Genomic DNA, 14,505 nt, shown 5'->3' with positions numbered 1-14,505 from the left:
CTTGTGATAATGCTAGTGTGAATGCTGTAAGCTGAATTTAACCACTGAAGATGCTAAAGCTAAAAGCTAAAAAAACTCTAAAGCGAATAGCTGAAAACGTAAATCTAAAGGCTTAAAAACACTGAAGCTAAAAGCTGAAAACACTGGAGCTAATAGCTGAAAACACTGAAGCTGAATTAGCTAAATGCCAAATTAGCCTAAAGAACTGAAAAAAAAATTTAGGTTAGCCAAAATAGCTAGTATGAAATATTGGCAAAACTTCAGAATAGCCTAAAAAAAAAACTGTAAAAAAGAAAAAAAAAATCAGCCTAAACAGCAAACATGTTAATATTTGGGGAAGTCCAAAACAGCCTAAATAACTTAAAAAAAACCCAAATTACCCAAAACAGCTAACATGTAGCAGAAATATTAGCTAAACTCCAAAACAGCCTAAAAAAAAACCTTCGTAAATGCGTAAATAGTCCAAAAATCTAGCAGAATGCCAGATTTTAAAACTTTAAACCTTAACTTTTTAACATAATTATGAATAATTTAAAAGAAAAAAATATTATTACAAAATAAATCAACTTAAACTTTAAATAACTTTCAATATTCCACTCTCCATAAAAATATATTTTGTCAAAATGAAACAAGTTAGAAATGAGCTCAAGATAACGTTGGCCATTAATAACAATAAAATAAAATGATCTGGAGGGCCGGATAGAATTACCCGAAGGGCCGGATCTGGCCCTCGGGCCTTGACTTTGACACATGTATTCTAAGCCTTAACTTGACCTGATTTCAGGTTTATTTATGTCTGAAAAAAGTTCCCTGAAATGTAAAGATCGAAGACTGGGTTTTTTTTTCTTGGTGGACTGTTAAGTTTAATTTCTCTCAAACTGTCTTCTCTTGCTGCAGAATGAAAGCACGCCGGTCATGGTTGCGCCTAAAAAGAAAGCCGTTCATCCCCTCCCTCCTGTCGCTGCTGACCATAATCGCCCTGCTGTTGGTCAACATCAAGCACAGCCACATTTCTGAGCCTACGGACCCTCCAGAAGTCTTAAAGAGCCTCCCGTTCCACAAGTATGGCATTAACTGTTCAGCTATTTATGATATGGACCCAGTGGAGGTCGGTAAAGCTCTTATCATCAAAAAGAACAAAGACAGAGAAGATACGGATGAAAGTCTTGCAGAGTTCACAGAAAACTGCCCCTCGTTTATCAAAATTAGAGGCTATGATAATGTGTGTTTTTCTGACCAAGAGAAGGACTTTCCTCTGGCTTACTCCTTAGTTGTGCATAAAAATGCGTGGATGGTAGAGAGACTGCTCAGGGCCACGTACTCGCCCGTTAACATCTACTGCATACACTACGATCAGAAGTCCTCGCCTCAGTTTTCTGCCGCCATGGAGGGTCTGGCCCGCTGCCTGCCCAATGTCTTCATCACCAGCCAGCGAGAGTCTGTCTTTTATGCGAGCATCAGCCGACTGCAAGCGGATCTCAACTGTCTGTATGACCTGGTGGAGTCAAAGGTCAAGTGGAAATACGTCATCAACCTGTGCGGCCAGGATTTCCCCCTCAGGTCCAACATGGAGCTGGTGTCGGAGCTGAGGAAGCTCAACGGCTCGAACATGTTAGAAACGAGCCGGCCGTCCAACATCAAGAAGCAGAGATTCAGCTTCCACCATGAGCTGAAAGACGTCAACTTTGAATACAAAAAGATGCCAATAAAAACAGATCAGGCGAAGACGCCGCCACCTCATGGCATAGAGATGTTCATCGGGAATGCCTACTTTGTGCTTTCACGAGAGTTCATACTACACATGGCCTCCTCAGTCATTGCCATGGATTTTTTTGAGTGGTCCAAGGACACCTATTCCCCAGACGAACACTTCTGGGCCACGCTTGTGCGGGTGCCGGGTTTTCCTGGAGAGGTGGCACGGGAAAAGCCAGATATCACAGATCTGATGAGTAAGACCAGACTGGTGAAGTGGTCCTACCTGGAGGAGAATCTGTACCCACGGTGTACCGGGGAACATGTGCGTAGCGTTTGTATTTACGGCTGCGGCGAATTGCGCTGGTTACTCAACTATGGTAGCTGGTTTGCCAACAAGTTTGAACCAAAAGTGGACCCCGTCCTCATTCAGTGCCTTGAAGAGAGGCTAGAAGAAAAGCAGAGATCTCTCTTCTCAAGGACTACCTTAACTTGTCATAAGGGTTCAACTTGAAGGAACTGATCAATCAACTGTAAGCCAGCTGCTTTTTCTATCTGTTCTTGGCACATTTTTTTAAACAACTTTTAAATTCTTGTCTTTGGTTGGATAAATGTTCATGTTTTTTGGTGTTTTTGAGGGTCTGTTTTGCAGTTTGTTTCTTTGGCTAGTCCACTTTGTTTGGGCCGATCAAATCGGGTTTGCCTGAAGATGGGGGGGGGGTCTCGATTTGTTTTTAACTGACTCTTGGGGTGGTCTGCTACAGTGGAAATGCAGATGAATCTAAATGATGAAGCTAAAAAAGAGGAAACTTAAACCAAAGAGAGCGATGTAAGTGCTGTGCATTTGAGTAAAAAACTAAGACCTTTGCTGAAAATTTGTTGAAGGGTAATTATCGTATTTTTTGGAGTATAAGTCACTCCGTAGAATAAGTCGCAGACACCAAGAAATGCACAATAAATAAGAAAAAAATTGGAGTATAATGCCACCGTCACACCAATGACTGTATAAGTAGGAACTGGACTGATCAACCCCTCCATTCTCGTGTTCCGAATAGGAAGTACCAGTGGGTTGCAAGAAGGCAAAAGTCTCATAGACTTCCGTTGAGAAATAGTTATTTCTCAGTCATTTTATTTGTCAGAATAACTCGAAGATATTTTTTATTTATTTCAAATAAGTGAAGTTGTAAACTGACAAATCAGATGCCTCAGTAAAAGCGTGTGGCGCTCACTGGCCCCGCCTCGAACGTTTGATTGACAACTTCTCCCGTGCTCACTTCCAGTGGGAGGGGTGTGGCCTTCAAACAAGCCAGAACAACCTCACTCATGATTGGCGACACTAGATCCTCTAAAATCGTGACTCAGACCGACTCGGACTAACCGCTGCCGAAGGGTTGCAACCGTTTGCAATATGGCGGTAGACGTATCAGGACATATATTGGGGACCTCAGCACTTGTTATGTCCAGCCCTCTACTTATATACAGTACTTATATAGTCAATGGTTCACACCAGACTCAGAAACGTGCGCTCTGGATATAAAGTTTAATGTATCCATGCACAAATGCGCGTTTCAGGCTCCTGCGTTCAAAATTCTCACGTTCACGCAACTCAAGTTTTGAAGTTTGTTTGCAGGCTCTACAAACAAAGCGCACACTGAAAGTTCAAATTTTTAAACTTTGACCAATCAGGGACTCAGCTTTGGAGCCTGTTAGCGCAACATATGAACAACTATTCCGATAAGCATAGCCAACCACGAAGAACATGCTAACAAGTCAACTAAACTCCAGATCACTAAATCCATTGAATTCTTCTTCGTTTGTGTTCCTTTTTGAAGGGAGGCTCGCATTTCTTCTTCTGTGTTGCTTTCAGTAGCAAATACTGATACACACACCTACAGTGCCCTCTAATGGTAGTAAACAGTAAAATAACAAACACATGATCCTCTGTTTAAACTAACACCCCCAATCAAACTATGTGAAAAACCCAGACTTGTACTCTGAAAAATACGGTAGATGAAAAGTTTAAAAATGTCATATGAAGACAAAGACGTGAAGCTGTGATGATTGTCAGGGAACTACAGACTAGCACTATGTACTAGCTGGGCTTTCTTTTTTTTTTCTAACTGTGGATGGTGTATTGTCATAAGTGCAATGTGAAAGAAATAAAGATGTGAAATTTATTAGATTTCTCTGTCCGGTGCTTGTGTGTTAGCATCCCACCTCCATGTGCTCATTTATTAAATATTAAAACCTCCAAAAGTCCAAAAACATGCATTGTATGGTCACTCTAAATCAGGGGAGTCAAACTAAATCGGACAAAGGCCAAAATCCAAAACACACCTTAGGTCCCGGGCCGAACAGGATAAACATTTATTGAACACTCTTAAACTATACTTGGATGCTGGGTGACAATCATTTACAAGCTCTGTTTTATGGATTTTAGCACAGACGCAAAATAAAAACTCGCCGATATTTAGAAGCTGTTCATTTGACAGCAACGCATTATATGTAGCAGTAGAAGGCACAATTCTTGCACTATTTACAGATTCATCTTAATAGATAACTATTTAATTTGAATATAAATTTTTGTTCAAAATGTGTTTACTTCTTTCAACTAAAATCATTATAATTCAATTTCTGTCAATTTGAATTTATTTTAAAAATCGTGATAAAATCGAAATCGTAAAAATAAAATTGAAAAAAAATCGTGATTTTCTTTTTTTTGACGTATTGCCCAGCCATAGCTTAAAATGCTGAAGCTGATAACTGAAAATCCTGAAGCTTATAGCCAGCTAAAATATTATCTAAATGTCAAATTGGCCTAAAACAGCTAGCATTTAGCTGAAAAAATAGCTAAACTTCAAAATATCCTAAAAAACAGAAAAAAGCCTAAATTAGCCAAAACAGCTATCATGTAGCTGAAATATTAGACAAACTCCAAAATAGCCTAAAAAATCTTTGTAGATGCCTAAATAGTCCAAAAAGCTATCAGAAAGCCAATTTTTAAAACTTTAAAACTGTAACTTTTGAACATATTTATGAATAATAAAAAGACAGGAATATTATTCCAGAATAAATCAACTTAAACCTTAAATAACTTTCAATATTTTACTCTACATAAACATATATTTTGTCAAAATTATACAAGTTAGAAATGAGCACAAGATAACATCGGGTCATTGATAACAATAAAATAAAATGATCTGGAGGGCCGGATAGAATTATCTGGAGGGCCGGATCCGGCCCCCTGGCCTTGACTTTGACACGTCACCTCTCAGGACCTGGGATAGGCTCTAGCAACCCTGTGACCTCAAAAGGAATTCAGAAAATGGATAGATAAAATTGTAACAGCCAAACTTCCGCACTTCTTTTAGGAAACGTGGGTAGTGCAGTGGCTGACACTAACACACAAATCCCTTTGGAAACCTGCACATAAATGGACCATCTCACTGAAGAAAATAAGAAAATCTTTGTCTACGAGTTCAGCATTTTGAAGCTCACTGTAAGGTATTGTTTTGTTTCTGTAGACGTGGCCATACCTGTCCAACCTCCAGATCCACCGCCCACCTTGTTTTCTATTAATCCTCATCCGACTCACTGATAATAACCTGGATTAGGTGTGTTCGGGCAATTATAACTTCAACAATCAGCAACAAGTTGGACAGGTTTATCTAAAAAAAAGAAAGAAGATAAATCTCAAGGCTGAGGTTAGATAACTCTCCCTTTAATGGTCAATTTACCTTTTCTTAAGTTAATATCTCAAATCAATACCTGTGCAGATTGAATGGGCTTCAGCACATCTACCACCTCGCAGTGTAAACACCTAAAGATCTTTGTTCCAGCTAGATAAGGCTGAAGTCATTCTGATGCAGAAAACAGCAACACATGAAGGGTCTTGTCTTAAAGCCACAGCGGTTTTTAAGCTCATATTAGACTTATTGTTTTCTATTTTAAAGAGTTTAATGACTAAAAGTCATCAAAAAACAAATTTCACTGGAGCTTTTTACTAGTCAAGGTGGGGGGGTTAAGGAGCTCACTTTATGAAGAAGAACTTGTGTAACAGTGGGTTCGTTAATGTGAAACTTTATGGGAGATATGTGTACATTTTTCTGTAAAACTGAAGTTTAAAAAAAATGTAAATCAGTCAAATCTTTAATATCTGCAGCACATATTATTGCAATTTCTGCAAACTAAAATGAAGCTATTTTTAGATAAATGTCTGCAAGAGCCAGAAAGCATGAGGCTGTGCTCAAAATACAAAAAATACAAAGAACCAATCATTTAATTTTATACATATTTAATGATTTTTACACCTACAAGTGATAGCAGAATAATAAGAAATAATAATTACTATAAAAATATAATTTAAAAAGTTTCTGCATCATGTAACTAGGTCATCATGCTTGCTGTAAACATTCATTAAACATTAAACTGCAACTTTCTATAGACGCAGCATAACTGCACCTGTCGCACATCTCTGCTATATAATGAACTGTAAACTTTACAATTATATGAAATACTTTTGTTGCAGTTAAGTCTAGCAAAGATCCAAAGTTTAGAATTAAAAAGGTTTGCATTTCACATCCATCTTCTAATCAGAGGGATGACTGGGTTGCTGGAGCCTATCCCAGTTAGTGTTTGGTGAAGGAGGGGTACACACAAGGTCACCCGTCGGACGCAGAGCCGCGCATTCACACGTACACACCTAGGAACACTCCAGAGTAACCAATTAAACTTTTCTTTTGTACTGTGGGAGGAAACCAGAGTCTCTGGAGAAAACCGACACACGTATGTGGGGGAGAACACGCAAACTCCACACAGAAAGAACCCAGCTGGGATTTACAGCCTTTGCATTGCAGTTAGATTCATTAAAAACTGAAAAACTACATAACATGTCACAGTTCAAATAATTTAAAAAAGGTTTCCATTGAATCCTCACAAAAATAGGAGAATCAGACAAAATGTCCCATTTATGACAAAAATGTGATATTACAAATAAATTGAATTATTTTGCTCTTTTATAAACATAAATGTTGCATTAAAAGCAACATTTAAGTTTTTCCAAACTGCAGCTGTCCTTACGTTATAAATCTACAACTTTTTTCTGTTTTCATTAAAATAACTCTATTTGTCTGTCAGATAAATCTGTTTTTTGTCAAATACACTGGGTGTTGGCGCTGTTGTTTTTGCAGTTTTGAAGAGTTTCCGCCTAGCAACAGAAATGGATTCATGACTGATTGTTTTGCACATAAAAAACAACAAAAAAAGGTTTTGTGGTTAAAATGAAAAGATTAAAAACTTGTTTACAGGACATAATTCCGACAGAACTTTTGCAAAGTGTTCTAAAGAGGTTCTAAAGCAGGCATGTCCAAAGTCTGGCCCGTGGGCCAAATGACATGCGGCCCCAAGCATTTTCTAAATACTGCCTGATTGTGGTTGGCTTAATTACATTTTCAGGCATTGCAACACTGCCGTGTGACTCTTCTGTGACACTTTCTACCCCATTTCAAAAACGTTACCATTATTTAAAACAGAGAAGTTGACAGTGAGGGCCGCCTCTTCCAGAACATGAAGACATTTCTGTGAAATACTAAAGTGTCTGCCTAATATAAAGAGACAATATCAAGAAGCACTATCAGACAAAATATGCTAATTACCACATAATAACTGGGAAATGCTTCAAAGAATTGAGAATGATTGTTGTAAAAATGTGTTTTATGCATTTGTTTTCTATGAGAAGAAATGAAAAAGATGCCATTTGTAATGAATGTTATTAAAATCTATGTCATGCTTTTCTTAAGCCTTTCAGAGTGAGATATGTCCGTTTAAATCCTAATATATTACCTTTGGTGCACTAAATAACAAAGTCAAAGTCAAAGTCAACTTTATTGTCAATCCTTCATATGTGCTGACATACAAAGAATTGAAATTCCGTTTCCTGCTCTCCCAAAAAAGACAATTTACAACATAACCAATAAAAATATAGAGAAGGCATAAAATATAGAGAAGGCTTAAAAATATAGAGAAGGCAATAAATTTAAATTTACAAATGTAAATGTACAAATGTACAATAGATGGGGGGTTCAAAGTGACAAGTAGTGCAGGCATTATTGTTCATGTGGGTTTCCGAGCGTTGTTCATGTCGGGGGGGGAGCCAGGTGGAGGATAGGTGGTTGGGGAGTTTGGGAGGAGTTCAGCATCCTGACAGCCTGATGAATGAAGCTGTTCCTGAGTCTGGTGGTGCGGGAGCGGAGGCTCCTGTACCTCCTCCCTAAGGGCAGGAGGCTGAACAGGTTGTGTGCAGGGTGGTGAGCATCCCTGACAATTGTCAGCGCTTTTCGGGTGAGGCGGGTGGTGTATAAGTCCTGCAGGGAGGGTAGTGGAGGGTCAACGATTTTTGAATGAAATATGAGTTATTTTCGGGAAGACGCCTTGATCTCTGTGGCTCCGCCTTTCGCTCCTTGTGGCTCCCCCCTTTTCATGATGTCAGCCTTGACCTGTCCTTGGCAGCACGTCTGCGTTTCTCCCACGGAAACAAACAATATCTCAACAAAGATGGATGTGCATATTATACAAATAAATAAATGCGTTTTGACAATCAGCGGAGACAGTGGATGTTTATGTTCGCCTGGGGGCGGGGCTGGCAGCGTAGACTCATCATTCTTGGGTTTTGGGAGGGGCTGGTGCTCAGAGTGCAGGATTTTAGAGGAATGCTCAGAGATGGTTGAATAGAAATACCCCTTTGGGGTATAAATTGATGTCTGAGGTGCACATAGATGATAAACTATGTAGGTTTTAGCATCCAAGTTGAGCTGAAGACGTCTTGTTTGCTCAACTCTACCTCCAGAATGAACAGATTTTACATGCGAAGCAACATTTTGGTAAAAAGTTTGATCTCCTATGAGTTAAAAGCACATTATCTATAACTATGCTGCACAAAATTGGTTACTAGCTGGTCCAGAGCTGCACTGAGATGATCCTGTTTGACACAGAGCATCTTTTATTTTGAAAATAAGTAAAATAATAATAATAATAATAAATATTAATAACAAATACAAATAATATATATATCATAAAGTTTGTTGACTCCTGGACTAACTATCATGTTTCATGTTTTCCGTGACCAACGTTCTTTTGTGCATTGTCCCTTCTCTTAAATAAATAAATTCTCTCTTAACCTTCACAATCTGTTAGCCTTCAGATCGTGAGATTTTCCCATATGGATTAAAAAAAGCTTTTGGAAATCTGATAAGGTTTTCGTGTCCGTGTGTTATAAAACTTTGCATGAGAAGCCTGCATCTGTGCATTTGACTGTACATGAGAACAGTCAATGATCTGTGCAGCTGAAGTAGTGTCAGGTGTTCACTTCCTTCAGTTGCTCAGTATTTGTTCCCGGTGAGTAAGCAGCAGTGGGCCTCCCAGAGATCGGGTTCTGTTTACAGAAAAGGAGCAAAGAAACGTGTCGACTGAACAAAACAAAGGTCAAAGCAGAGGGGACGGTCTTTAGCTGAGGGTTCAGATCTTATTCTTTGAACTGAACCATGAATAATGTTCTCTTTAGGTTGATTTTCTTTCAGCAAAAGAAAAGAAAAAGTCTTATCTTGATGCCACTTACAATAATTTCATGAGTACACTTTTGTTAGTCTTAAAGATTCAGGAAACAGTTTAAAAAAACTCAAGACTCATTACTAGACGTTTGTAGAGAAAAATGTGCTCAAACTGAAGGTTTCACAAAAGCTCTTTGTGGGGGAAACACAAATCACTAAAAATAGAAAAAGCTTGACTGACAGACTTTTACTTCTTGCTCCTCGTTCAACTATTTCCTATCAATATCTGACACAAATTCAACAGTTTATTGTCAAGCATAATCTTTCAAAGCCATTTTAAAGCAGCAATGCTCCAATAATCCTGGAACCTAAGAGGTCAAATTTGGCAAATTTAGCTTTTTTTATAATTTATTTTATGTATTTATATTTTTTAGCTGCTGCTATCCAAACGGAACAATAAAAAAATGTCAAATAACTTCAAAAGCCCCAAAAAATAACTTTTCTTGCACTAGATACTTTAAATAAGCAAAATAAATAAATAAAATCTGTCAATGGGGCAAGAAAAAATGCCTTTTTTTAAGAATTTTAATTATAAGAAAAAATTATAGTCACTAAACACAGATTATCTTACTATTGAAAAACTTACCCAATAAGACTATTTTCTTGCAAGAAAGAAAATAACATGTTTTTTTCTTGAAACATGAGTTTTTTATTCAGTTTTTGTAGTATGGGTTCTCCAATCACTTTAAAAATATCTGAAATATAATAACTAACCTAAATAAATCTTTTACCCTTTTTGGTAGCCAGCTGGTCATTTAAGATTTAAAAAGTGACAATTTTCTAAAGAGAATTTAAGTGTAAATGTGATCTATTTCCATAGTGATGAAGCCAAAATCCACCTCACTATTTTAGAAAAATACACTTTATGTTTGTGGCCATTAAGACTTTTATTTTGAAAATGTAGCATTTAAATAATTCTAGTAATAGTACTATAACAGTGTTGTATTTTCTGTATTTATATTCTATATTCTTTGCTTTATTTTGACAGCAACACATGCATGTTCCTTTCAAAATAAAACACATCCTGTGCCTAATAAGATCCTCCTGCTGCAGCAGATTTACTTATTAGAATTATTATGTAATTCTATACTTTAAGGACTTTGCCTCTGAACAGTAACTGGACGCTGTTATGCAGCAAAAGATAAGAATATGCACTTTAAGCTTTTTCTTATAATAAACCAAAATGACCATAAAACCTTTGATCATCATGTTGCTAATTTTGTATACATGTTAAAGATTTACACATAAATGAAAAAATATTATTTATTGAGATTATTTTCTTCAAGGCAGAGGAGCCACAATGGAAGGATGAAAGAGCTGCAATAAGGATCTATCCTAGGACCTACCCTGTTCTCACTTTATACAAATCAGTTATCTGCAGTAATAGTCTATTCGCCTTTACGCAGATGACACAATTCTATATACGTCAGGTCCATCCCCAGAGGCAGTAGCAGCTGCACTCCAAGAGAGCTTTAACACAATCCAGGAATTTTTGTCTTCAGTAGGACTCACATTGAACACAAACAAAACTAAAGTCATGTGGTTTGAAAGAAAAAGCTATTCTCAATCATGTACATTTTCAAACATTACCACCTTAAATGGGACCATCCTTGAGCAGAGACTTTGGTCCAAATGACAATCCTACCAATGCTCGACTATGGTGATATCATGTACAGATCAGCCTCTAAATCTTCACTACAGAAACTGGATGTTAGTTATCATTCAGCTATGCGTTTCATAACAAATACCTCCCGTCGTACCCATCACTGCTCTTTGTATTCCACAGTAAATTGGTCTTCTTTACAAAATGCTAAGTGTTCGTAAAAAAAAAACTAAATATGGAAAATTATCATTCCAACATGCAGCAACTAAAGACTGAAATGACCTTCAAAAAGTAATAAAATTTAGCACCTTTGTATCAATGCCCTTACTGAAGTCTTGACTAAAGACTGACTTAGGTTAGCTAAAACAGCTAGCATGTAGCCGAAATATTAGCTAAACTCCAAAATACCCTAAAAAGATCTTAGTAAATGCCAAAATAATCAAATAAAACTAGCAGAATGCCAATTTTTAAAACTTTCAAATTGTAACTTTTTTGCATAATTATGAATAATAAAAATGGAGTAATATTATTCCAGAATAAATCAAATTAAACCTTAAAACTTACATTTTATTCTTCATAAAAATATATTTTGTCATAATTATACAATAAGAGCAAGATATTGTTGGGCCATTAATAACAATAAAATAAAATGATCTGGAGGGCCGGATAGAATTACCCGGAGGGCCGGATCCGGCCCCCAGGCTTTGACTTTGACACATGTGGCCAATGATATCTCTGCGTAAAACAGTGTTAAAATTTTATGTTTGTTCTTTGAAACTTGAAAAAATTATAATTTATTTCTAGAATTAATGCTTTGTTTTTAAATGGAACTTATCAAACAGTTTAGTGGTCTATTTACTTATGTTTCCTTAAAACTTGAAAGCCTTTGTGTTCATCTTCAGTTTAGTTATATATATGGTTTATATCATGATATTTATCCTTATCGCCCAATATGACAAAAACCAGATCATGACATAAAAAATTCCATATCGCCCAGAAACTACAGACAAACTACCAGGAAACAACAAGTGATTTGAATAAACTGGTGTGGATCTAAAATGGAGAACAATGTTTGAACTTAACCCTTTAATACCAGAGCTCCAGTGTTTGCAGCTTTAACTGTGACCAGAGGCACTGGAGAATTCAAAGACACAAAGATCCTTTCCAGCCCCATCCAGGTGAGTCCTCTGCAGCAGGAAGATGACATCATCACTGACATGAGGCTGACATGCAGTCAAACATTGAGGCGTATCTTTCCGAACAAGCTGGTCGGTTGTTCTGATCCAAACATGTCCTGTCCCTTTGAGCATGCTTTATTTTAATTCTCGGGTTCATGTAACTGTTCATAAATGTGGATGCCTAATGTCTTTAAATTTTACTACATAAGTTAGAACTTGATCTAATTTGGCTTCAACAGATCGTCAGCATCCAATGGCATGCAAATGAAATAGAAGGAAACACACTCTGTCTCTCTGAGTTAGATGAAAGACAGATTGTATTCATTATCCGCTTCTGCTTCTTTTTTTTAATTTTACGTCAAAAACCATACTTGGCACTCCACATATAGATATAGTGATCCAGAAAACAACTGTCTTTGATGACAGTATGACTTATTTGATTATTAATGCATTGTAGCCACTAGAAAACCAACAAAGTTTCTGTTTTGACATGTTTTAATCTCCGGGCCAAAAATGTTTCAAGTTTTTACTTAGATATTTTTAAAGAATAAACTCCAATCCTTTGAATGCCCACACGCCCTTCCTGCTATTGTGACTTTGTTATCATTTCACTTTCAATCTGAACCTCACAGGAGTGGGACGGCTCAGGACTTTTGGAAAACTAAACACGTCATGTCCCACAGAAACTTCCTGACAAGGACTTAAGGAAAACAATAGGTTTGTGTCACAGTAATGAAATTGAGGTGCACCTTCTCCTGAATATTTGAAACAAAAACCAAAGAAGAAAAACAAGTCCAGTGTTCTGGGTTACTAATGTACTAAGGTATGGAGGAATTTAATAGAGCTGGTTCCTGACAGGGCTGTTTATTAGGATCTTGCAGAGAGAGAAAATGTTTGAAGAATGGAGAAATGTTCTAGTGCCAAGTAGATGATAGTCGTGGCAGAGTAGTGGAAAGTACAGAGGAATAAAACCGATGAGTCACAATGAAGTTATGGGAAAGAGTAGTGGAAACTAAACTAAGGTTAGAAGAGAACATTGTAAGAAACGGTTTAATTTCTTGCAGAGGAAGAGAACCACAGAAGAACAAAGAAGGCCTTGTGTTTGTAGATCTAAGTCTATGACACGATCCAGAGAAAGGAGTTGTGGTCTGGATGAGGAAATCTGGAGGTTCAGGACATGGATGATAGCTGGAGGATAGTGGTGTATGGAGAGTGTTACTATGGGTAAACCTGGCTTGGGTCTGGGGGGGTGGGGGTACAAAAGGGGGCAGTAACAAAAACTGGACACCAATGAGAATAAAAGGAACAGTTTATTAAATAAAGGAAATCCTGTGTCCGAATATAAAATAAAAAAAAAAAATCTACCAAAATCTACCCAAAGAAAAAAAAATAAACAAAGCAAGCAAATCAAGACTACCAAGGTCTAACCCCAAACTAAAATAGCAAAACTCAACAGTCTAAGAATGCAGACAAAGAAAAGAACAAAACATACCAGCACAACTCAAAGTAAAACCCAAATGCTGCACTGCTCCCTGCCTGCCTTGGTGAGGCCTCCTCTATTTTAAGTACCTGGCAGGTGCTAATTAAGATCATTTGCCCCACCTGCCAGGTGAGCAGAATAGCAGGGCATGTTGGAAAGGTGCAGCACAGCAGCAGCAGGACGTAACAAGAGAAAATGCTCTTGATTTGTGTGTATAATAATTCTTGATTTGTAACTCATACATTTTGTGAGTAACTGTGTGCCCTTGCAATTATGTATTCAGATGTAAAAAAAAATGACAAAAATACAAAAAAATGCAAACTATAATTTACGCACGCACTGCTGAAAGTTTAGAACTAACTACACATAATCCTGTAAAAAGTATGCACCAATCAAACATGCTAAGTAAGCAGAAAGTAAATTCTGGGCCATTATTTCAAGGTACAATTTATTTACTTCTTTCTTATTTACTTCTTTGCTACAATAAGCAAAGAAGTAAATTGAAGGTACTTTATCTGTAACAACCTTGTTCCTACATGTGGTAAGTACAACAAAATTAACAGATTAACACCAAGGGTTGTACTGCACAAATACCCAATAGGCTTAATATAAATACCCAGTATGTACCACATAAGTGTGAACCAAATAATACCACATAAATACACAGAAAGTACCATGTAAGTACAGAGGAGGTACAAAAATGTGCCATGTAAATACCACTTAAGTAATGTACTGTAAAAGAAAGCATTACAAAAATGTTTAATTACTTTCGGTTTTCTGATTTTATTTTGTTTATTTGTTGTTGGCATCTAGAGGCCACTTCCAATGAAGTAAAGGTTGGAGGCCTCTTATAGTGAAAAACATCATAAAATCACTTTTTTGGTTGTATTTTGATTTTTTTTACTACAAATTTAAAGAAGAATACCCCAAAATTAAAGTTTTGGGTAC

General features: G+C 37.0%; 2 protein-coding genes across 2 annotated transcripts in view; one reads left to right on the top strand and one right to left on the bottom strand.

Annotated features, from left to right (window-relative positions):
- The window catches only part of LOC112162816 (beta-1,3-galactosyl-O-glycosyl-glycoprotein beta-1,6-N-acetylglucosaminyltransferase 4), a 7,666-nt gene extending 3,792 nt beyond the window's left edge, over positions 1 to 3,874 (top strand). The window contains exon 2 of the mRNA XM_024298723.2: positions 898 to 3,874. Coding sequence (XP_024154491.1) covers positions 899 to 2,206 — 1,308 coding nt within the window. The 5' untranslated portion in view covers position 898 and the 3' untranslated portion in view covers positions 2,207 to 3,874. The remainder of the gene's footprint in view (positions 1 to 897) is intronic.
- The window catches only part of LOC112162813 (3-hydroxy-3-methylglutaryl-coenzyme A reductase), a 52,383-nt gene that overhangs the window by 24,310 nt on the left and 13,568 nt on the right, over positions 1 to 14,505 (bottom strand). The gene's annotated exons all lie outside the window — the stretch shown is intronic.

Source organism: Oryzias melastigma, linkage group LG12 (genome assembly GCF_002922805.2).
Source record: "Oryzias melastigma strain HK-1 linkage group LG12, ASM292280v2, whole genome shotgun sequence".
In the NCBI taxonomy this organism is placed as follows: Eukaryota; Metazoa; Chordata; class Actinopteri; order Beloniformes; family Adrianichthyidae; genus Oryzias; species Oryzias melastigma.
The sequence above is the reverse complement of the archived record's forward strand: the minus strand, read 5'-3'. Positions and strand labels throughout refer to the sequence as shown.